Source organism: Perca fluviatilis, chromosome 5, assembly GCF_010015445.1.
Source record: "Perca fluviatilis chromosome 5, GENO_Pfluv_1.0, whole genome shotgun sequence".
NCBI classification, from domain to species: domain Eukaryota; kingdom Metazoa; phylum Chordata; class Actinopteri; order Perciformes; family Percidae; genus Perca; species Perca fluviatilis.
The window spans coordinates 13,635,406-13,658,005 of record NC_053116.1 but is presented as its reverse complement, the minus strand read 5'-3'; the positions used below and the strand labels follow the sequence as shown (position 1 = coordinate 13,658,005).

Here is a 22,600-nt window from a genome sequence, read left to right as displayed (position 1 = left end):
TAATTACTCATTCCTGAAATAAATGTCGTCAAATTAAACGGAGCCCCCTTTAAGTTAGATTATTTGATCCAACTAATGAAATAGACTGCTTTGAATGGAGATTGTGTAGTTTTATCTCTCCGCTTCCCATCCTGAAGAAAACAAATGTGTGGAATTGACTTTGTGGTGTCAGGTTCTCTGCCACTCTTTCTTTGACTCACATCTGGTACCTCAAATGTGTCCCAGCTGCTTTGAAGAACAATACCCAAGTCAATAATGGCTCACCCAATACCTCAACCAGAGGCCACAATGAGCACTCCAGAAGTTATATGGTGCCCACAGAGAAATGGTAATTCAATGTTTGCTCAATCAACAACATAATTGCCTGGTAGATGAATGCGTAAAGAAAGAGATGCTTGATATTTTAGGCTCAATGTCCTGCTGTAAAATACAATGTGACCAGAAGGGACAGGTGAACATATCCCAGCATCATCTAGATTTATCAACACATCTAGATTAGTGTGTTTCAGAAGCAGCCCTCATCTTGTCAAATGGCTGAAAGCTGGTGATTGCAGAAGTGACTTTAGATACAGATATTAGATGATCAGTAAAAATGTGTCATCTACTTGCAGAAGTTCATGAAAGTTTGGTTGATTTTGATGTGGAAAAAAGAAAATTTATTTTTAAGTTATCTATACATTTTTTTCCCCCCACATGAAAACAGTGCCCACATACTGTGGGAATGATACAGAAAAGTACATACACATAATTACAATAAACCAACTTTTCTATCAATCATCTGCGCTTGTTTTCCTTCATCACTGTGGTCTCTGCTTTCTCAGGGAGGCTGTAGACTGTGATGGAGATGTCTGTGTGTTTGAAGACCTGTTCCAGCATCTCTGACACTTTGCTCCACTGCAGTCGATCCAGGCCACAACCAATACTGTCAGTAAGAGTAAGAGAGAGGCAAAACAAAACTTGTCACATTTAAAAAGCATTCAATAAGCAGAAAAATGTCTCTCTTGAACCTGATTTGATTAAGTATCACTAAATAACTGAAAATGATACAAACCGAGGCATTGATATTCTTGTTACTCCGTTGGCTGCACAGTGTGACTTCATGTCCTCCAGGCTCCGTCTCAGGCTGTCATAGGTTGGCTTTTGGCTGGCCTTTTTCTTTGTGATCTGCAATGTAATAACAGGAAGGCAACAATAATAATATGAACTAAAAAAAAAAGAATGTTACAATGACAATTTGCAGGGGAACAATTCTAATTATCTGCTACATATTTACCAGATAGTAGATATAACGTCCGTCTCTTTTTAGTACAGCACATCCCCCTGTCAGCTTTTCTGTTTGGAGATAAAAATATAATAACCACATCAATAGCCACAACACAAACTCCAGGCATAATGTTTTTAAACCCCTTCAGCTGGTAAGCACTGGTGAAAAAGTCATTACAAAAACATGTTACAACCCACAGGGGGTTATTTTAAATTTTAGTGGTTGAATTAATGGGTTTTGGATAAGGGTGTACAAAATGATGCATAAGACATCAAGAATATTTGTGATGTGATGCTGAAGCCACAAAAGCAGCCAACTTCTGTATCAATTAATACAGAATATATATGCGATGTTTAGAATAAGATGCTTTTACAACTGTAAAGCTAGGATTTTTATTAGACGTCTGCTGAAAACACAAAACCAGATTTCTCTGTGCTGAACAAAATGATCGCCTGGGAAACAATACCCCGAAATAAGACATTTTCACTCTTGATGAATTATTAATAAAAAGGGCTGACTCACTCTGTTCCTTTAACTCGTCTACCCCTTTGAACTCCTTCTTGAACATCACTGCTATGCCTGCCCCCATGCGGCAGTCCTCACTGATGCAGTGGGCCAGAGCCTCATCCTTGGGGCAGGAGAACAGGCTCCCAGTGACATAATTCAGTCTCCCGCTGTCTTCTGCAGCCTAGCCAGGAGGGGGCAGCGTTGTACCGTGTGATGAAGCATAATGACAGAACAAGAAATAAACATTAGGGTGAAGGGAAACTATGGCAGAAACACCATAGACGGTATGAGAAACACCCCCTTTTAGCGCACGTGAAACCAAGACAGATACCATTGTTTTCCTACAAATGTAAGCTTTACCTTAATGTTGTACATTCACAACATTCACAGTCACAACAGTGACTGGAGCACTTGAGCGCTGAGTTTATTTAGTGTGTTCAGTCTTCGGTATGTTCAACGCACATTAAAACAACTGCTAAAAGACTTGTAAGCTAGGTTATCATGCGACAGAAAAAAACAACTTCGTATAACTTACAAACAGTTGACTGCAGGTGACCGTTTTTAATCCTAAATAAAAGTAGTTTCGGGATGTTTTTTGATAGCTCAGTAGGCTAGTCACTCTGAAGCAGGTAGGAAGCAGCCTCGACATTTGCCTTTCTTCTCGCGAGAAAACAAGAGACTTTGTGGAGGGGCGGTACCTCCTGAAAAAAAATCAAGGTTTTTGGATGATATTCTTTTTTTTCTTTTTTTCTTTTTTTTTTAAATTCACTCTTTATTATATAACAATCGTACAAACAATCAAGGCACAATGTGATAGTACATTTGTCCAAAACGTGTCAACAGCTTTGAGGTAGAGAAATATATATATAGCAACTCATAATAAAGAAAATAAAAATGAAATAATATTGCTAGGGGTCTTTTTAGTCCATTAGGGAATGTAAGTCCAATAAATATAAGAGTCTTTCAGCGTTTTCCTCTGTCATGTATTGTAAAGATGTAGCAAAAAGCTTAAGATCATTCTTCCAACCATTAATGTGGGGTTTGACTTTTAAATATTTGCAGCTATGGATAAAATGTTTACAGTGCTCAATCAAGATATTAACCAAGAATTTTAGATTTTTATCCTTTAAAAATATTCCAGCTTTAATTGACATTTCGTTTAATGGGTGTTCTGGATGATATTCTGCACTAACTGCATATATTATCACCAGAATCCATGATTTGACTACATATTTGACCAAACCTTTTTTTACAAGAATATTAACAAAAAAACTGAAACCTACTACCAACACTTTATTTGTTGAAAATCGTGAAATTGTCTTTACAAATCCTAATATTTGTCAATAAATGAAATTGTATTGTTCTCAATTCTCAAATTAGTGCCGTTTACCTCATTGAATACATCAAATCTCTATCAAACAAAACAGGCCGTGTGAAATTGGCATTATTTTTATATTTTTACAGACACTACAAACCTTACTCACCAAACTGAGTAAATCAATAAAAATGATAGTTATAAATTGTCCCGCCCTAACAGGTGTAACAAAATGAATTAGGAACATGTCAATCAATCATTCTGTACACACCCACACAGTCCTGAGAAGAGGTCTAATCAACTTGAACCACTTGTCAATGACAGATCCCAGTTGTGTAGGGGCTTTAATTATTTTTATTGAATCACTTTTATGTTCATTTTATGACAAAACAAAAAAAGAAAATACAGGAAGCACCTTTTGTCTGCAGCATCTGTAAAATACAGACATACTGTATAGACAGACCTACAAGACCATAGCAGCCATAGTTTTACAAGCAAAGTACAGTATTGTTGTAGACATACATCTAATTCTTATAGCATACAGAACAATACCAGGATGACTATGGTGTTGTCTTTTATAACTGCAATAGATACAAAATCACAACATGATTGGTCACACATAAAGGATGCTTGTACAGTATGTGACAGACTGATAGTCCATGTTCCAGCCTTAGGAGTCAGAACTGCGCCTTCGCTCGTTGAGCCAGTCCCCGGGGTTGACGTCCATCTGTAGCATCTTCATCACCCACTTGTCCCTCCGTGCTCCATCAATAAACTCATCCAGCGAGAGCTCCCCTGAGTGACGAGGGACAGCCATTATTTCACTCTACATGTCTCACTTCCTTTAATTCATTCATTTGATAAGGAGAGGACCATTGTACAACTGAGTCACACTTTCCCCTTTTAATATACACAAGCAACAACGGACACATACACACTTTTACATAAACACCCCACAAAGCCATTACAGCAGCCTGACACAGACCTTTTGAATCATTCATGAAGCATTTTTAGCTGTCAGAAAACTGACTGACTGACACTCACCATCTCCATTTTCATCCACCAGCTCAAATATCCGGTCAACCACTTGGTCTGGGGTCAGCAGAAGGCAATCTTTATCCAGCTCTCCATGGCAGGCTTTCTTCAGTCGATAAATAGACTGAGAGTGACAGGACAGTAAGTTACAACAGCTCTTGCACTGACTACATGCTTTATCTTGAAATATTCTTTAAAAATGTTTTGAAAGCTTTAACAGATCAATATTTGCATATAGTATAATACTAAATATTACCTCCACAATTTCAAGAAGCTCTGTTTTATCAATGCATCCACTTCCGTCTTTGTCATACATTTTGAATGTCCATTTAAGCTTATGCTCCAGTTTACCCCTCAGGACCAGGTTCAAGGCTGCCACGTACTCCAGAAAATCAATAGTGTTGTCCTGTGCACATGAAGAGTCAGTATTAAAATGTTATGAAGCAAAATGTTTCTTTACTTTGACTGGAAAAAAATGTCTGTACTGCAGCATACTTGACACAATATAAATATTCTTCCTACTAGAAACAACAATTAAAAGAATATGTAGGGCTCCAATCAATGATTATATTTTAGTTTATCTGAAGATTATTTTCCCAATTAATTGTTTAGACTACAACCTGACAGAAAATATCCATCGTGATTTCCCAAGGCCAAAAGTTGACATTTCCAAATTGCAAATTTCAATTGCTTGTTTTGCCTAATATTCAGATTAAGACATTTAGTGTACTTTCATAGAGGACTATGAAAATCAGCAAACCAGAAGCTGGAAATTGCACATGTATGCCTTCCAACTATCAAAATCGTTCTTCAAAATAAATGAAAATGTTAAATTTTCTGTCAAGTGACTAAGTAATGACCATAGTCTTTCAGCTCTAAACAATGAGCATTAACAGCAATTTTCACAAATGCTTCCAATCAACAAATATTCACTATTTCTGTGGCAAATGTAGTGTCAATACCAAAATGAGACAAAGGACTACAGCGACCTGTATGTACAAGGCTTACGCTTCCACACAACAGAAGTTTGTACTTACGCCGTTCTTGTCAAAGGCTCGAAACATGTTTTCAATGTAATCTCCGGCCGCCTTGTTATCAGCAACGCCAAAAAATCCCTTGAACTCATGCATAAAGAGAGTTCCACTTGGGCACTCCACAACAAATTTTTTGTACCATTCCTGCAGCTCTGCCACATCGATTTCCTTGTCTGGGTCACTCTCCTCGCTTAGGCGCTGACCCATTGTGGAATTTTTTTCTTCAACTCCCTAAAGACTGAAATTATTTCTTACATTACATGAAACTGTTTGAGCTGAGTAACTTTTTTTTAAAGCTTCCCTCCACATTACCGAATCCACAAATTTGAGTCCTCCGTTATCGAGCCAATTACTGCGAAAGATCAGCAAAAGATCAAATCGATTGAAATGACATGAAAGTCCATACAAACTGAATTGTTATTGGACTCTCTATTGTGGCAAATCCCCTCTGAGAGTCAGACACAGACACAGGCTATTATGGACCACACGATAAGGGATTAGTAATGGATACTTGTCAAAATCAATTAGTTCACAAAAAGATCATGAGAGGATTTTCTTGTAGCCTGGCTTCTACCTATCATGGAAAGTACATCTGTTAGCATTGTAGAAACACACTTCCTAATAATAGGTTTTTAAGAACCTCTATGGTATAATGGACCTTGTATTACCAATGTAATTAGTATAGGCCTATTGTATGAATAACGTTTTGCTTTTAGTTTGCATGTTATGAATAAAATGACTTATGTGTGTGTAAACGTAAAACATGCTAAGGTAAACTCAGGATTAAGGTCCTTATGTCATATGATAATGTCAAATGGGAAGTGTCCTAATTTTACACGAGTCAGTTTACAATCACAGGGTCATATGAAAAGATGCTATTAGTTGCATTATGGGAAATGTAGGATTTAGCTTTTTTGGAAGAGCTTGACCCACTTTTAGCTAGTAAATATCAGGATATCTCATGCACTGCTGTTTAGATTTTGACAATTCTTCGTTAATCTGTCTCTGGCGAATCTATAAAAGTTTATGGTAGTGGAATAATAAATCGCTGATGTACACCTTTAAGTAATCTTTCCCGGTATTGTAAGTTCCTGACCAGGCTGATGAGTCACACAGGCTGTGTTTAGTTATCCCAGACAGCTCTGACTTTCAGAAGCCATGTTATTTACTGCTACCCTGATTACCGTTTACATGCCTGCTTCAGTCTCACTAAAGCCTATAATAAGTGTGTTGTAGCTATATTCTCTAATGACGGACATTACAACTTAGGCGTGAAGCGAAAATATATTTAGGAAATGGGTGGAAACATCTAACAAGCTTTTGGCCTTCTTTGAGTATTGGGCAGTGGAGTAGTCCATGGCAATTTGGAAATACTGTTAGTGTTAACCATAGCCATTGTCTGCAGACGAAAGCTTGGCCTGGCCCAACACCTCGCTATGCAGACGACAGGGATAGTGATAATCATAGCTTAGAAATGTCAAGGCCAGGAGGTGTTACCGGATGTTATCCTCACATGATAAAAACGATTCACAGCATCTGTTCTTATACAAGAGATATTTAAAGTTCCACCCATATTTTCCTTAATCCAATCATCCTACATAAGTTGTACTCCTGTACCCGGGACGGGTCTAGTTAAGACCCACAATTTCTATACCCATAACTGTTTTGCATTGACATGTACTTCCTGTACTGTTTTGGCTTATAGAATAACTAGCTAATGGCCAGCAGCTCTGTGACTTGTACTTGAGCTAAATGCACACATCAGCACGCTAACATGCTTACAGTGGCGATGGTAGCATGTTGATGCTTAGCAGGTTTAATTTGACCATGTTCACCGACTGTGTTGGTTTAACATGTTAGCAAGCAAACATTTGCCATCAAACATTAAGTTCAGCGGAGGCTGATGGGAATGTCGTGAATTTTGCAGGCATTTTGAAATATTGAAAATTTGACCATATGATGGCACTAGATGAGAAGTCAGGAGATCAAATGTATTACAAATCATCCTCAGGCCAAGAATGTGTGTATGTTAAGCGTGTTAGCTTGCTAACTTTAAATACGAAATGGCTCATAATGCCTAATGACAAGAAACCGTGGCAAGAAGACCCTCATTCATGCTTTCATAACCTCCCGTTTGGACTACTGCAATGGAGTCCTGTCTGTGGTCCCCAGCAAAACCCTAGACAGGCTCCAGTATGTCCAAAACTGCAGATCACCCCAACCCTCATCCACCTTCACTGGCTCCCAATTAAGTCCCGCATCACAATTCAAATCCTCCTTCTCACCTACAAATCCCTCCATGCCCTGGCCCCACTCTCCTCCGACCTCCTCCATCCACAAACCCCACCCCGAAACCTGCGGCCCACAGGCGCTGGGCCTGCTCTCAAATCCCCACACCAGACTCTGTACCTTCAGAGACCGAGCCTAGTGTTGCAGCCCCATCCCTCTGGAACACCCTCCCTGCAGATGTCCGAAATGCTACATCCCTGGACATTTAAAAAAAAAAAAACTTCTGAAACCCCACCTGTTTACCACAGCCTACAACCTCCTTTAGCTTAGCCACAGTAATTCTGCAACGTGTCCTTGGGTTTCATGAAAGGCGCTATATAAATAAAAGTTATTATTTATGTTGGTATGTTAAAGTGAAGGTTATGGTGTACAATTGGCATGCTAGCATATTATGCCAGCATTAAGTCAAAGTACAGTGGAAGACAGAAATTGGGTTTGAGAGGTGTCATTAACTTAGTATTACACAAGAGGAGCTTTTGTGCAGTGTGGAGTCACTTGTGTAGCTATTGATGGGTGGCTATTCCAAGGGTGACCCCCCCCCCCCAGTGTGGCTAAAAGGTAATCCCCCATAATTCAGTCAGTGCCCCTCGCTGTTCTGCAGATATGAAACATAACTGGATTTGCAATAAAAAAAACTCCCTTAATATTAACTGAGCATACTACACTTTACATTTTTAGTATTTATTGCTTTCCATGAATACTATGATACAAGCTCAGGCATTCAACTTCCAGCGATTATCAGTTTTACGAAGGCAGTGGATATGTATTACAAGTCTACAAAAACGGATTTACAGATGCGTACTGTAAAAATCCAAGCTATCAAAAGGGACATTTGTATAACTAATGTATAACAAGTGTTAAACTATCTTGTGTCCTGTTAACAGATTTTGATGCAGAAATGGCTTCCCTTAAGCCAAAAACCAATATTCTATCAAACCCAACTGGTTAACTTCTGGCAAATTGTGTGTTTGTATTGTCTTCATACAGTGACAAAGCAAAACTTTGAAATGGTTCACATTCTTCAAGAAAACAAGTGCAATATAATGTTAATAAGAAATACATTTGAATGCTGTGTGCTTAACAGAAAAAGCACAGATGTTTGTGAAGTGTCGCTTCACATTCTTAATGGCATGTGTTCTGATTCAACACAGGCGAGACACATATTCATCAGAAAAATAGTCAAAACAACTATACTATAGGCCAAAACAACTCAAACTGTCAAATATATCATTTTGGAAATGCTTGACAAATGACTTAAGAATAATGAAATCACTGAATACATCAGTTATCAGGGTTAAATTATAACGCTTATATAAAAATCAGAAAAAAAGAAAAGAAAAAAAAAAGGATTAGAAAATTGTTTAGTCAACAGTGAAAAAAAGCAGAGTCTCCATAATCTTTAAATCATGTCCTTCCAGTTTAAAGACCAGGTGATGTGTGGACTTGAGTATTTGAAATTGAAGCAGACAAAAAGATCCCTCTGTGTAGAATCTCAAGGTTCACATTGCTCCTGGTCCACAGGTCCACAGTGCTACAGATATACCCCTTGGTGTGGTATCATACAGTGTAAAAATAAGTCAGCTGGGTTTCAATTTAGTCATGTTCCCCAGGCTCTATTGCAGTCTTTGCGCCGTTTGAACTGTCAGCTTTGCCCTCTGTTGACAAGTCAGGTGAACTACTAGAAGAGGGGACCTGCTTTTCGCTGGCTAGGCCTTCTCCATCACTACAACTGCTACTGCTGCTACTACTGCTGCTGCTGCTGCTGCTCTCCCCATGTTCCTGCTCAAAGCTTGTACCCTTCTCTGATGGAGCAGGCTGCTCAGGGTGACCCACAGTGCTGTCCTTCTCCAGACTGTGGACATCCCCCCTCTCAGATGAGTTTTCTTCCCTTTCAGAAGGTTCTGCCTGTGTGCTGCTGGGCTCTAAGGACCAAAGTGGACAAAATTAGGGATGCAACCAACGATCATTTTCATTATCAATCAATCACCATGTTGTTTATAAATTGTCAGAAAATAGTGAAAACAGTCCAAAACCCAAACCTTTTCAGTTTACTTTCATAGAAGACCAAGGAGACTTTTTTCTAATTGATCAAACATCCAACCATTAATCCACCATTCTTTGCAGCTGTAAACATTTTACTGTTACATTCAGAATAACAAACAATCAATCTGTGGTTGTTAACTAATAAAGAAAGATGCACCGATTACAGCTTTCTAGGCAGATTCCGATTTTTCTTTGAGCTAGGCCAGCCAATACCGATTTTAGCTGTTTCCGATTTAATTTTTTCTAACCACTTTACAGCACACACAAATATTTATTTGCTATCTTTTCTTTAATAGAACTTTTTTTTTTTTTAACAGATAATGGATCACTATAAAATAGAACTATATAAATTACTCCTGGTGTGGGAAATTCACACACATCTAGAGTGCAATGTTAGAACTATTTCCTTCTTTTCACATCCAATATCCAACAAAAAAAAATAGATTTTGGTTTATGGTGTCGTCCCTCCATGCCCTACTTTTTCCTTGCAGGTGTTGCATATTGCAAACGTGTTATCTTCTGCACACACGCTGAAGAATGTCCAAACTGCTGACATGTTGCAGGTTAATTCACGAGGTTCCCTACATGTGCGAGAATAGCGCGGGTACGCGCGACACACAGCGGAAAAGTTGAGAGAAAGGAAAAAGAGACTGTGCTGTCGCGTGCGTGTCCTTGAGAACTGTAACTCGTATAACTCATGTTGTCAGTTAATTGTAGCATTGACCGGCATGAAATCGACATATGTCAGACTGACCTGCCGGTCGCCGGTCATGACCCGAGCATGTGAGAACCGGCCAATTCCGGTCACCGGCCGGTCTATCGGTGCATCTCTACTAATAAATGTATTACTTACAATATATTTAGCACTGCACTTCTATAACATTGTCAGACTGATGATGCACAGTAAAAAAAATAAATAAAAAAAGATCAAAATTGATGCAGTGTAATCTGATATTAGATATTTATTGTCCCATGAGGGAGATTTGTTTTCACAGTCTGTTTCCTGCACATGGCAATATACACGGACAAATACATCAACAGATAACATAAAGACAAATATATAGACACATAGAAAACAACCACGTTTACGACAACGACACCGGATCTATACAAAGTCAGCGAGATAGTTTGTTCAGCAGTGCTATGGCAGAAGCGACAGAACTTCTGCCAAAGCGAGTCCTTCTACACCTCAGAGTCCTGTATGGCAGCAGTGTAAAGTGTGGATATAGAGGGTGATTGGTGTCATTGACAATGGCGAGGGCAAGGCGTGTGATGGCTCCATTGTTCAGGTCTGAGATGCTTGGTGTACGGGAGCCGATCATTTTGGAGGCGACGTGTGTGTGTGATCTTGGGGAGTTTGTTTTTGTTAGAAATGGTGAGCATGTTTCTAGAAACTGGGGGAACAGTACAGCAGGATGGGTTGGATCATGCTTTTGTAAAGTAACAACAGGAGGTGCGGGGCAACAGAAAGTGCTCTGAGTTTACGGATGACATGTAATCTCTGCTGAGATCGTTTGTGGATCAAAACTGAGATCATTATCTAAAGTGAGTCCAAGGAATTTGAATTTTCTTGACCTGTTCTACCATCTTGTTATGAATGGAGACGGTACAGTCCAGTGTTTGGTGCGCTGAAGACCAGTTCTTTTTTTTTTCTCCATGTTCAGATGGAGGTAGTTGTCATATGGTCTTTTATTCCATGCATTCTTCTTCCTGGTCCCTTGTGCATACATTAAATTCTAATACCCGCATATTAATGTTAAGACTCTCTCAAATTCACTTTGTGATAACAATAGCAGCCAAACGATTTGCACTAGAAAGATCCATTTTGTTTCTTTTGGTGTCCATGCAGACAGTTTGAAAAGGTTCACCTAAGCTATGGTATAACTGCCATACTACTATATTATTGAACATGTTTTTGTTATATTTATTTAATCTATTTATGAATATTGAGTGTCGATGTTAATTAGGAACTAAAGTTAATTTTGCGTTGCACACAGACACTTTAAGGTGCAGCAGGAGAAACACACACACATGGGGTGAGAAGTTATTCTCCGTGTGTGGATGACAAGGGTTACTCGTGTTTTGAGCGAAGAAGTAAAGAAGAGGTTTTTCATTTTGGTTTTTTGAACCGGGTATTTTCAAGTGAACTCATTCCCTCTTGGTTATATGCAGCCAGCGAGGTATGTGTATTACATTTGTATTTCCCGAGTGTATCTATATTTACCTTTTTTATAGTGTATGTGAACGTGTTTATCTTTTACACTGTCATACTGTAGTTTGACGGTGGATTGCCAATGACGGTGGATGTGATGGCGGTGAAAAGGATGACAAGTGCAATAAATCCATCAGTAACCAGAACCATGGTGACATTTATTTCCCGGAGGGAGTGATATATTGCATAGCCCTCTGTCTACGAAGACACCACAAATACCTAGTGTTGTTATTGAAACACTTAAATATACATACGTCAGCCTAAGTGAAGACTTACCATGATCCTCTGAAATAGCAGGTGTGTCACTAGATGTTCCACTTTTGTACTCTTGACCACATGGTTCTTCTGAAGACTCTGGTTCTTCCGACGAGCTCTCTGACTCTTTACAACAAGACGACTTGTTTTCTTCACTTTCTGTTTCATCCTCCTCTTTTTCATCAAACTTGAGCCTCTTGACCTCATGTTTACCAGCATCAGAATCCTCCTCCTCCTCGGGGTGCTTGTTCTTTATCCCACTGTTTGGTGTAATTTCACCCTCTGATGGTGAGGAATCACTGCAACAATGACAGAAACACAGGGGATCAGTTCATTAAATGATATACGATTAAAAAAATGGAGTAGCACATATATATTCCTTTTAAAGATGGGGTCTTTGGAAGATCTCCTTGTGGCTAAAATGTCAGGTCTTGACAGATATTAGTGTCCCTACATTTTAAATAACACATGCTGAGTAGACTAACTCAGTATACTACACCATCACTCACAGTGGCACATAGGTACATACTTCTTATTTCACTTACCCGATACGGTGCTCCTCCACCTCTTCTGTGGTTGGCTCTGGCTCTTTACTGACTGCACAGTCAGGCAGCCCGTTGGTGGAAAGTGAAGCCGACAATGACAATTTTGGTCTGGTGAGCGGTTTTGGTGTGTCTGGACCATTTACATTTCGACTGCAAAAAAAGAAAAATGACCATTTCTTATGCGAGTCATATCACAAGATGGCAAATCTGCAGAACTACTAAGACCCAAACTGACAGGCAATATATAACTGCCCTTACTATTAGGGCTGCACAACATCTTTATTTATTTTTATTTTTTTTAAATCGTCATCACAATATCAACTGGTGCAATAAACACATTGCGAAAGGCTGCGACATATCGCGAACAACACTCAAGAGATTTTTTTGTGTTAGTTGAAAGAAAATATCAGCAGAAAACTGTCACTTTTTTTTAATGGTGCCAATTTTATATTCAATTCAATGTTCAATTTGTTCAATAAAAGAATATTGTATATGATTTCCTTTCATTTCTTTTAAATTCAATTTGTTGTACTTTAGCAGAACACTGAAAGCAGCAGAAATGCAGAACTGAGAACACTTTAATATCTGTTTATTTATCGCAAATAATATTGTTATCGCGATATTCAACAACGTTATCGCATATTTTCCTCATATCGTGCAGCCCTACTTACTAAGGCCTTGTTGGATTTTTGGATATTTTACTTTAAACTAATTCAACTTTCCACTTTGGTGGTGTATGAGGCAAATTTTGATTTGTGGAAGTCAATAAATTGACAAGTATGTGGCTCCCACCTGTCTGAATATAGAGAAGAGTTACCAGGAAACATCACTCCATTCATTCTGTTTACACTGGATGCCCCATTTTTCCTTCGAAAAAAGTAGAAAGGCACAAAAACAACTGGCTGTTAACTGTAACTTTGTAAGTGTGACTTAAATAAGTAAATTCAAGAGAGCTGTCAGTGTGCATCAGAAGCAGCTTCACAGAAATACTGCAGCCAGCAGGGCAGGGGGAGCAAAAGCTTAACAGCTAATGTACTTACTCTGATGTGGGGTACACACAGCTGACCACCATTACATTCTGCAATACAGAAACAACAGTATATATTAGAATTCAATTTAAAGCCATGGAAAGTATGCTTAAAACAATATTCAACAATATTGTTTATCATGAGTGAAAAAATACAGTTTGTGTGCTCACCTTCTCTAAACCCATGAGAAACTTCTCTGTTCCTGTATAGTTGCGCTTGGGGTCTGTAAGGAGTTCACATAGACGCTGGATGGTGAATGGGATTCTGGAAAAGTGATCAAGAGATATATTTAGGATTAGTCACACATAGCCCTTTCACAGCCATATGTTTTTTGTCACATGCCAAATATTGAGTTGAGTAACCCTAACTGAACATGACACTGAACTGCTACATTATTTAGTTTTGTATGGGGCTGTTTGCAGTATGTTAAGTGTCTTATTATCAGCTGTACTCACCCATTGTAACCATCCACTATTTTTAAGATCCTCGTCTTCATCTCTTCGAAGGGAATATAATCTACATTGGGATTATGTGGTGCTCTCTGTTCTGGTGTTGAAGCGTGGAAATCATCCATGACTTTTTCCAACTTAAACACAAAGTATGTTTTGAACTGTGACCACGAGATCCTGGAAGATATTGGAAATGCAAGTTTGCATGTCATACACACAAAAGAATAAAAAGTATTGGAACACATTTTTACTAAAAGATTGATAACTGTTCACCAAGTAGGCTTCATTTACAGGAAAACTGATGTCTCAATTGCTGTGTGTGAAGATTTGTAGAACTTGTAATGATTTGTGTGAGCCCTATAGACTACTCACATTGGCTGCCCCGTCTTGGCAACATGACACAGGAATTGCTCTAGTTCCGGACAGGTCTCTTTCTTGCCTTTCTTCTCAAAATCTGTAAATGCCCACATGAAAAGCATAAACATTGGTTTGTTGGTAATAACATTAATCCAAACAGCACACAAATCTAATCCAAACTGAACCAAACAATGTTTGTGTCTGCATTGAGCTTAATCTAAAGTTTTCAAAACAATCCAGAAGCATACAACCATTAGAGAATATTCTGTAAATTATTCCGGAAAGTTGTTAGTTTCGTTTTAGGCTAACGTAACTTCTGTCACATCAAGTGCACCCTGGCAATGATCAAATTATTGTAAAGTGTCAATTATAAACTGTATCAAGTGGAAATATGCTCAACAGGAAAGAAAACAAGTTAAACACCACATCATAAAATCGTCAAACAATGTCAGTGAACTAGCTAGCTAGCTAGCTAGCTAGCTAACTAGAAAGTTTTTGTAAAAGTTAGTAAATTAGCATTTTTGTTGTGATGCTAACGTTACCCAGCTAGCGTTAGCTGTTTACAGTATCAGTAGCTAAATGTGTCCGACGTATACAATGTGACGAACTTCTTTCTTGAAGAAGATAGCATTGAATTAGCTAGGACAGGTCAGATTGTCCCTAGGTGCCTCTTCTAAACGCTTACGTTAACGTTAATCGTTGTTAGTAAGCTAAATTACGGTAGGCACGTAACGTTAGCGTAGTTAGCTAGCTAGCTAACTTTACAGATTTTTACCGGGGGCGTCAAAACCATTTACTCATAACGAATCACTTATTTTAATAACTGTAAACATTGCCTTGAAACGCCTCCAATAACGCGTCGATGTCCATAGCTGTGTCCAGTCACAGGCAGGAAATCTTACTTGCTAGTTAGCAGTAGCATGTAGCTAGCAACCAGCAGCCCAACAAAGCTGTTGGCAGTGAAGAGTGCGCATGTCTAAAATTACGTATTTGCGGAAGATGCGTCCACGTTCATAAAAATCTCTTAATACCAATACATCCATGATAGAAATATGTTCCAGTTCAACCTGAAATTAACAAAGCATTTTGCATGCCCTCGTCGTAGCAACGCTTTTATTTTCAGTTAAAGTATGTGCAGACTTTAGTGACAGAAACTTCTGGATCGCTCTGCTGCGCTCTAGATGCCGCAAGCAGTCAGCGGGCGTCACCGTTTGTTGTGACGGCGCAAACCGGTGAAGCGACCAATGAGTCAGCAGCTGATCGGGGCTAATTTTACCTAACGAACCTATATATAACGACAGCAGCCCTGGTGAAAACATCTGCACAAGAGACCTGCTAGTTTTTTACCAATTCGTTCGGTTTTTAGAGCTAACAATGTCAGTTCCAGTAGCTGCATTACAACTGAGCACATCATCCAGCCCGGGTCTGCTGGAGCACAACATTCACATCAGCGACATAGATTTGGAAAGGATTTCAAGTGACAATGAAAACGAAACTCTGCCTTTACATTCTTCGTGGACTTTCTGGCTTGATAGGTAACGTTTATACACAGTTGTTTTTTTACCCTCCATTGTTGTATTATTAATCTAGTGTCAAGTAGGTGCTTTGTAGGTGACCTTTTAATGAGAACAAAGAAGGGAGATGACGAATTTATCAGGCCTGCTATAAAACAGCTTATTGAAACCCAGATAACATAGGCGTGTTTAACAGCGACATAGGGATTGTCTGTCTTAATAAATCACTTTATAATAAATTAAAACAAACAATGGTGTTGATGCAGCTTTTCTGCCAACTTGTTTTCTCTCTGACCTACATATGCAAGTCAATCAATTGGAAGGATCTTAAAATAAACAAAAGGGCGTGATTTTTGTAGCCTTTTGTCTGTATGTTTTAGCCTACTGGCTAAAACATACAGACAAGGTCAATTTGAGTTCATCCTACGCCTTTATACTTGTAATTTTTATGAGCATAGGTTTTATTGTTAACAAAATGTGTCACTCCTTATGTGTCTGTTGCCATTATTTAGTGAAGTATATTTTTTTCTGTTTAATTATAACTTAAGTAGCACAAATTTTCCAATGCTTAATTCAGAGTTCCCAATTTAGAATGCATACGTTTTTATATCAAAGTAATTTCAGAATTAATGTTAAGTAATCACAACAGAGTTGGACACAGGTGAAGGTGGGGTTACACAAGCCTCATCATCTACAAATCAGAGGGTGCTGTGTTCAAATGGGGTCACTGTTGTTTACTGTTTACTGGCTTATTTGTCATATGATCACCCCCCACACCCCAACCCCCCCAACCTGTCTGCTCAGAAGGCAGCTCACTGAAACATGTCTGAGTAATGTAGCACTGAAATAAATGTATTTATAACATGCCAAGTTAGAGGACCTGAGATCTTCACAAGTTTGTAATTTGTAAAGAAGCAAGTAAAACAACAGTGTTTGAGAAAAAAAAATAATTAAGTGTAACCTATGTATCTGTTTTTGTCAGATCTCTACCAGGAGCAACAGCAGCTGAATGTGAGTCAAACCTGAAGAAAATCTACACCGTGGAGACCGTCCAGGTAAGATGCTTTACGAGCACAGCTCCAGCAGGCACAGTGTTGGTACATTCTGCCACACTGGGAGTGGACGTGAGGACACATTTCACTAGCAAAAGTTTCCTTATTGACACTCAAATCAAGATGATATGCTGATTTCTTTTGACACGGCTTAGTTTCTCTTTCTCATACTTAAATGAAGACACCCATACGGAGAAACGGAATGCTTTGTTCCTCAGTGATGTCTGTTTACTCAAAGTAAACAGTACCTATGCAGGACATACATACAGGTCAAACCACATCATCAACCTGAGGTTCAATGGCATTACACATTTCTTCCAATGATCTGCCAGTTTGTTGACGTGGAAACACATGCCATTTAACATGTTAATCAGTATAATTACTGACCTAATTAGCATGGCAGATTATTTTTAATGTATCATTGTAATTACGGCAGAATTTTAAATAGGTCACATACAACTTTATGAATTACCAACCACAACTATGTTGGATAATAATAAGATTAAAGTTAAGTTAAAGTTTAATAATAAGTAAAAATAAGTTTTTAAAAAATAACATTTTATGTGTGTGGTTAGGAGCAATGAGGAAAAGACCTTTGGCAGAGATTTTCTACATCGTAACAAATGTGAAATATTAACAAAGCCAGCTATCTGCACTCCCTGTGCCAGTAAATGGTTCACTAAAATAACCTGTTTCCTCTCTTCACCTTGGCACTGGAGTAGAACTTTTGGAGAGTTTACAACAACATACCCATTGTCTCCAGCTTGCCATTGAGATGTAGCTATCATCTGATGAGAGGAGAAAGAAAACCACTCTGGTAAGTTTAAATTTAAGATAAATGCATGGATGTGTTTGTAGTATTTGAAGCTGTGTGAAAATGGTTAGTGTAACGTTGCCTGCTGGTTTGCATCCAGGGAAGAAGAAAGCAATGCTAAAGGTGGTGTTTGGAAGATGAAAGTACCCAAAGAATGCACTGTAAGTGATGTAATCAATATATCAATATTATGTACCATTTTCTTCTCATTTATTGACTATTTAACAAATTTGTCTTCACATTTACAGTCTGTTGTCTGGAAGGAGTTGCTATTGGCTACTATTGGAGAACAGTTCATTGATTTTTGTGCCTCAGGTAAAAAAAAGTATTGAGTTATACCAAAAATGCAGGGGCTTTACAGTAGGTCTGGAAATGAATAATTGCATTTTATGTACACAATACTGCGAGTCTGAAATTGATATTACACATTCTCTGCTGCTGTTCTTGCAGACGATGAAGTAGTTGGGGTCAGCGTCAGTGTAAGAGACAGAGAAGATGTGTTTCAGGTCTGGAATGGAAACGCTTCTTGTGCTAACGAGTCCAACATCTTAGGAAGGATCAATGAGCTCCTTCCACAAATACCTTTTAAAGCAGTGTTTTACAAACGTGAGTATTTTTTTGGAATATTAACCAGGACATAATGTTTTTTTCAAATGTATTAAAGTGCTCATATTATGCTCATTTTCAGGTTAATAATTGTATTTAGAGGTTGTACCAGAATAGGTTTATGTGGTTTAATTTTCAGAAAACACCATATATTTGTTGTACTGCACATTGTTGCAGCTCCTCTTTTCACCCTGCGTGTTGAGCTCTCTGTTTTAGCTACAGAGTGAGACATCTCACTTCTGTACCATCTTTCTTGGGAGTCACACATGCACAGTAAGTACTGCTAGCTTGTCAGTTGCAGAGTATGAGGGCGTGCCACGCTAGCAGCTAGGCTAGCATTATAACGTGTGTTACAAAGTGACCCACGTCACAGAAGTAAAGGCTGGACTACAATAGAGCTGTTTGGAGCAGTTTGTGAACAGTGTTTTCTTTGGGGTGCACTTTGGGCTTTTTCACTTTGTAAACCTATAATATGCACAAAAAGATATATAACACAATAAAGGAAAGGGGAAAAGCCAAAAAGCACAATATGAGCACTTTAACAATGACACCATAAAATGTGAGTAATTGTTCTTTCTGCTAATATTTCAGCACATGAGGAGCACCACGCTTTTGAAGGAGGTCGAAGAAATTAGCACATATTGCACATCAGCAGTCTAGAGATATACATGTTTTTTACTTGTGAACATGTTTTGGATAATATTTGGGCACATTTTGAAGCAACTGAGTTCATAGTTGCTTAATGTATTATCTTAAAGCTAGGGTAGGCATTTGTTTTGGTGTCGTTAAATACAAAGTAATAACCTTTCAGCATATTGTAATTCAAGTGGTCTGAGAGAAAACCAGACTTCTGCACCTCCTCTTGGCTCTGTTTTTCGGGTTTTAGAAAATCTTGCCCGTGATGGGAGAATTTGGCCAATCACAGGTCATTTCAGATAAAGAGCATTCCTATTGGCTGGTTTATAAAAGTAGATGCGTGTGTACGTTCCTTCAGATGGTGAAGGCCTGATTCAATGCTGGATAATCCTGCAGAAAAAGTTGCTGTTACAGCACTGGCAGAAACTGCCAATGGTGCAAAGCAACGCAAAAAAATGGAAGACAGGCAATAAAGGCAATAAAACACGCGTCAATATCGGCGAAGCGTTTCAGAGATGGAGAGAAAATGTTGATAATAGTTTAGCCTTCTGCTAACAGCTGTACAACGGCATCGGGATCACAATCACAATGGAGATGATATGCCGGTGCTCGTCTGGTGGGAGGGGCTTAGGATAGAGAGGGAGAGAGCTGCAGAAGGAGGGCTGTTTTGGTTGTTGTTGCCTTTTTCAGAAAACTGCCTACACCGGCTTTAATTACAGTACATTAAATGTAGCCCATGTATTATGATTCTCAATCAATGGAATTTCCCATCTTCTGAGCACATTCATAATAATATCCAAAATACTTTTTTTTATTTTAGTCGAAAACAAAAAAAAATGTCAGTTTGATTTTATCTGTGGCAGTGTTTGTGTGTTTTTATACTTCCACATTTTGCAATTCCCTAACCAAAACAGCCGATCATGTACATGTAAATGTCAGGTTTATTTAGATGTATTATAGCATATTGTGTGCAGTTTGCTGAGCACAGACACAGCTAGGTCTTTGAATTAAATCTCATTTTTAGATCTAAGAGGAGCCCTAGTTTCACAAAGCAAACCTTTATCTTAACAATGCATTGCAAGGCTTTTCTAGGGAGCTCTTTTCTCCGTTTTGTATGTTACAGCCAAATACTGTTGCCTAACATAAATCTTTAGAGCAGAAAATTGCACATTCGTTTTTTCTTTTCTTTTTTAGGATATCAGCGGATTGTAAAAGGAAATATGTTCTTGTTACAATAAAATGACCTCAGCGCACAAATCATCATGAGTAGATGCTGAGAAATATATGCAATCATTTCTATTCTGTAGAATTTGAAGCAAATTTGCAGTGTTGTGGTTGTCATTTTGTTTAAGCATCCGTCCCAAATCAAGCACTTTGTGTGTGTGTGTGTGTGTGTGTGTGTGTGTGTGTGTGTGTGTGTGTGTGTGTGTGTGTGTGTGTGTGTGTGTGTGTGTGGTGTGTGTGTGTGTGTGTGTGTGTGTGTGTGTGTGTGTGTGTGTGTGTGTGTGTGTGTGAGATAACTGAGACCAAATCTACCTTGGTTTTGTGTAACCTTTTCTGATTTGGGTTTTTGTTATTTTTCTACTTTTAATAGTAACTTGAGATGTGTAGATGATAACGTTGAAATTGTGTTTCATATGACCAGTGTAAAATGGAATTTGTGAAGCCTACTCTTTGTAGATACTATTGGCCCCAGGATAAATGATAAACACAACACATGACACCAGAAGATGTAGATCTAAGTCTCACTTAGATCTCCTTGAGCGACTGCTCAGGGCCTATTTTAGTGTATTTGCACAAATCGGGGGTGTTTGGTGAAGTGATGCAACCCCTGCAGCAGGGTCAAATCTGTAAGTTATTAAGAGATGGTTTACTACTGCACCAAAACAAAGTTCAGTGTCTCTCAAATCCATAGTTTTTAGGATTTCTTTTCTGTGGTAATGTAAAAGGCTGCATTTGTATTATTGAAATAAAATGAAAAAAAATTAGGAAGCTGAACCATATATACATCTCACCGAAGGCACCTTTCCCCTGTGTTTGTGTGTGACAAAGTGTATGAGAGGGAGTTAGATTGACTATTCTGGGCTGCATAGATCAGAGCAGATTTTTTTGAGAACTACTATAATACAGTGCCTTGCGAAAGTATTCGGCCCCCTTGAACTTTTCGACCTTTTGCCACATTTCAGGCCTCAAACATAAAGATATAAAACTGTAATTTTTTGTGAAGAATCAACAACAAGTGGGACACAATCATGAAGTGGAACGAAATTTATTGGATATTTCAAACCTTTTAAACAAATAAAAAAACTGAAATATTGGGCGTGCAAAATTATTCAGCCCCCTTAAGTTAATACTTTGTAGCGCCACCTTTTGCTGCGATTACAGCTGTAAGTCGCTTGGGGTATGTCTCCATCAGTTTTGCACATCGAGAGACTGACATTTTTGCCCATTCCTCCTTGCCAAACAGCTCAAGCTCAGTGAGGTTGGATGGAGAGCGTTTGTGAACAGCAGTTTTTAGTTCTTTCCACAGATTCGATTGGATTCAGGTCTGGACTTTGACTTGGCAATTCTAACACCTGGATATGTTTATTTGTGAACCATTCCATTGTAGATTTTACTTTATGTTTTGGATCATTGTCTTGTTGGAAGACAAATCTCCATCCCAGTCTCAGGTCTTTTGCAGACTCCATCAGGTTTTCTTCCAGAATGGTCCTGTATTTGGCTCCATCCATCTTCCCATCAATTTTAACCATCTTCCCTGTCCCTGCTGAAGAAAAGCAGGCCCAAACCATGATGCTGCCACCACCATGTTTGACAGTGGGGATGGTGTGTTCAGGGTGATGAGCTGTGTTGCTTTTACGCCAAACATAACGTTTTGCATTGTTGCCAAAAAGTTCGATTTTGGTTTCATCTGACCACAGCACCTTCTTCCACATGTTTGGTGTGTCTCCCAGGTGGCTTTTGGCAAACTTTAAACGACACTTTTTATGGATATCTTTAAGAAATGGCTTTCTTCTTGCCACTCTTCCATAAAGGCCAGATTTGTGCAGTATACGACTGATTGTTGTCCTATGGACAGAGTCTCCCACCTCAGCTGTAGATCTCTGCAGTTCATCCAGAGTGATCATGGGCCTCTTGCTGCATCTCTGATCAGTCTTCTCATTGTATGAGCTGAAAGTTTAGAGGGACGGCCGGGTCTTCGTAGATTTGTAGTGGTCTGATACTCCTTCCATTTCAATATTATCGCTTGCACAGTGCTCCTTGGGATGTTTAAAGCTTGGGAAATCTTTTTGTATCCAAATCCGGCTTTAAACTTCTCCACAACAGTATCTCGGACCTGCCTGGTGTGTTCCTTGTTCTTCATGATGCCTTTTGGGGCTTTCCGCCCCCCTCTCACACTATCACAGAGCAGGTGCATTTATACGGAGACTTGATTACACACAGCTGGATTCTATTTATCATCATTAGTCATTTAGGTCAACATTGGATCATTCAGAGATCCTCACTGAACTTTGGAGAGAGTTTGCTGCACTGAAAGTAAAGGGCTGAATAATTTTTACTTCGCCCACTTTTTCCAGTTTTTATTGTTAAAAAGTTTGAAATAGCCAATGAATTTCGTTCCACTTCATAATTGGGACCCACTTG

At 38.8% G+C, this 22,600-nt stretch overlaps 4 protein-coding genes across 7 annotated transcripts; 1 reads left to right on the top strand and 3 right to left on the bottom strand.

Annotated features, from left to right (window-relative positions):
• Positions 1–629: 629 nt before the first annotated feature.
• oard1 (O-acyl-ADP-ribose deacylase 1) lies at positions 630–2,453 on the bottom strand. Of its 2 annotated transcripts, none has more exons than XM_039801870.1 (5): positions 2,307–2,453; positions 1,787–1,952; positions 1,274–1,332; positions 1,052–1,164; positions 630–922 (listed from the first exon to the last, which is right to left on the bottom strand). In XM_039801870.1, the coding sequence occupies exons 1-5, from the start codon at positions 2,418–2,420 to the stop codon at positions 775–777; spliced, it is 600 nt and encodes a 199-aa protein (XP_039657804.1). In that variant the 5' UTR covers positions 2,421–2,453; the 3' UTR covers positions 630–774. The 2 variants fall into 2 exon arrangements, with proteins under 2 accessions (XP_039657804.1, XP_039657805.1); XM_039801871.1 differs by lacking the exon at positions 2,307–2,453 and adding an exon at positions 2,132–2,293.
• Positions 2,454–3,345: 892 nt separating this feature from the next.
• guca1b (guanylate cyclase activator 1B) lies at positions 3,346–5,638 on the bottom strand. The gene is made up of 4 exons (XM_039801872.1): positions 5,159–5,638; positions 4,378–4,527; positions 4,131–4,245; positions 3,346–3,881 (listed from the first exon to the last, which is right to left on the bottom strand). The coding sequence occupies exons 1-4, from the start codon at positions 5,360–5,362 to the stop codon at positions 3,757–3,759; spliced, it is 594 nt and encodes a 197-aa protein (XP_039657806.1). The 5' UTR covers positions 5,363–5,638; the 3' UTR covers positions 3,346–3,756.
• Positions 5,639–8,109: 2,471 nt separating this feature from the next.
• LOC120559296 (serine/threonine-protein phosphatase 4 regulatory subunit 2-A-like) lies at positions 8,110–15,377 on the bottom strand. Of its 2 annotated transcripts, XM_039800919.1 has the most exons (9): positions 15,170–15,377; positions 14,349–14,430; positions 13,983–14,153; positions 13,698–13,791; positions 13,540–13,577; positions 13,292–13,366; positions 12,500–12,649; positions 11,976–12,253; positions 8,110–9,366 (listed from the first exon to the last, which is right to left on the bottom strand). In XM_039800919.1, the coding sequence occupies exons 1-9, from the start codon at positions 15,201–15,203 to the stop codon at positions 9,038–9,040; spliced, it is 1,251 nt and encodes a 416-aa protein (XP_039656853.1). In that variant the 5' UTR covers positions 15,204–15,377; the 3' UTR covers positions 8,110–9,037. The 2 variants fall into 2 exon arrangements, with proteins under 2 accessions (XP_039656853.1, XP_039656854.1); XM_039800920.1 differs by lacking the exon at positions 13,292–13,366.
• Positions 15,378–15,572: 195 nt separating this feature from the next.
• Positions 15,573–20,943, top strand: LOC120559297 (eukaryotic translation initiation factor 4E type 3-like). Of its 2 annotated transcripts, none has more exons than XM_039800921.1 (7): positions 15,573–15,868; positions 16,830–16,902; positions 17,622–17,716; positions 17,814–17,874; positions 17,962–18,028; positions 18,164–18,319; positions 18,911–20,943. In XM_039800921.1, exons 1-7 carry the CDS (start codon positions 15,708–15,710, stop codon positions 18,952–18,954), a joined length of 657 nt encoding a protein of 218 aa, XP_039656855.1. In that variant the 5' UTR covers positions 15,573–15,707; the 3' UTR covers positions 18,955–20,943. The 2 variants fall into 2 exon arrangements, with proteins under 2 accessions (XP_039656855.1, XP_039656856.1); XM_039800922.1 differs by having other exon boundaries at positions 15,853–15,868; positions 17,619–17,716.
• The last annotated feature ends 1,657 nt before the right edge of the window (positions 20,944–22,600 follow it).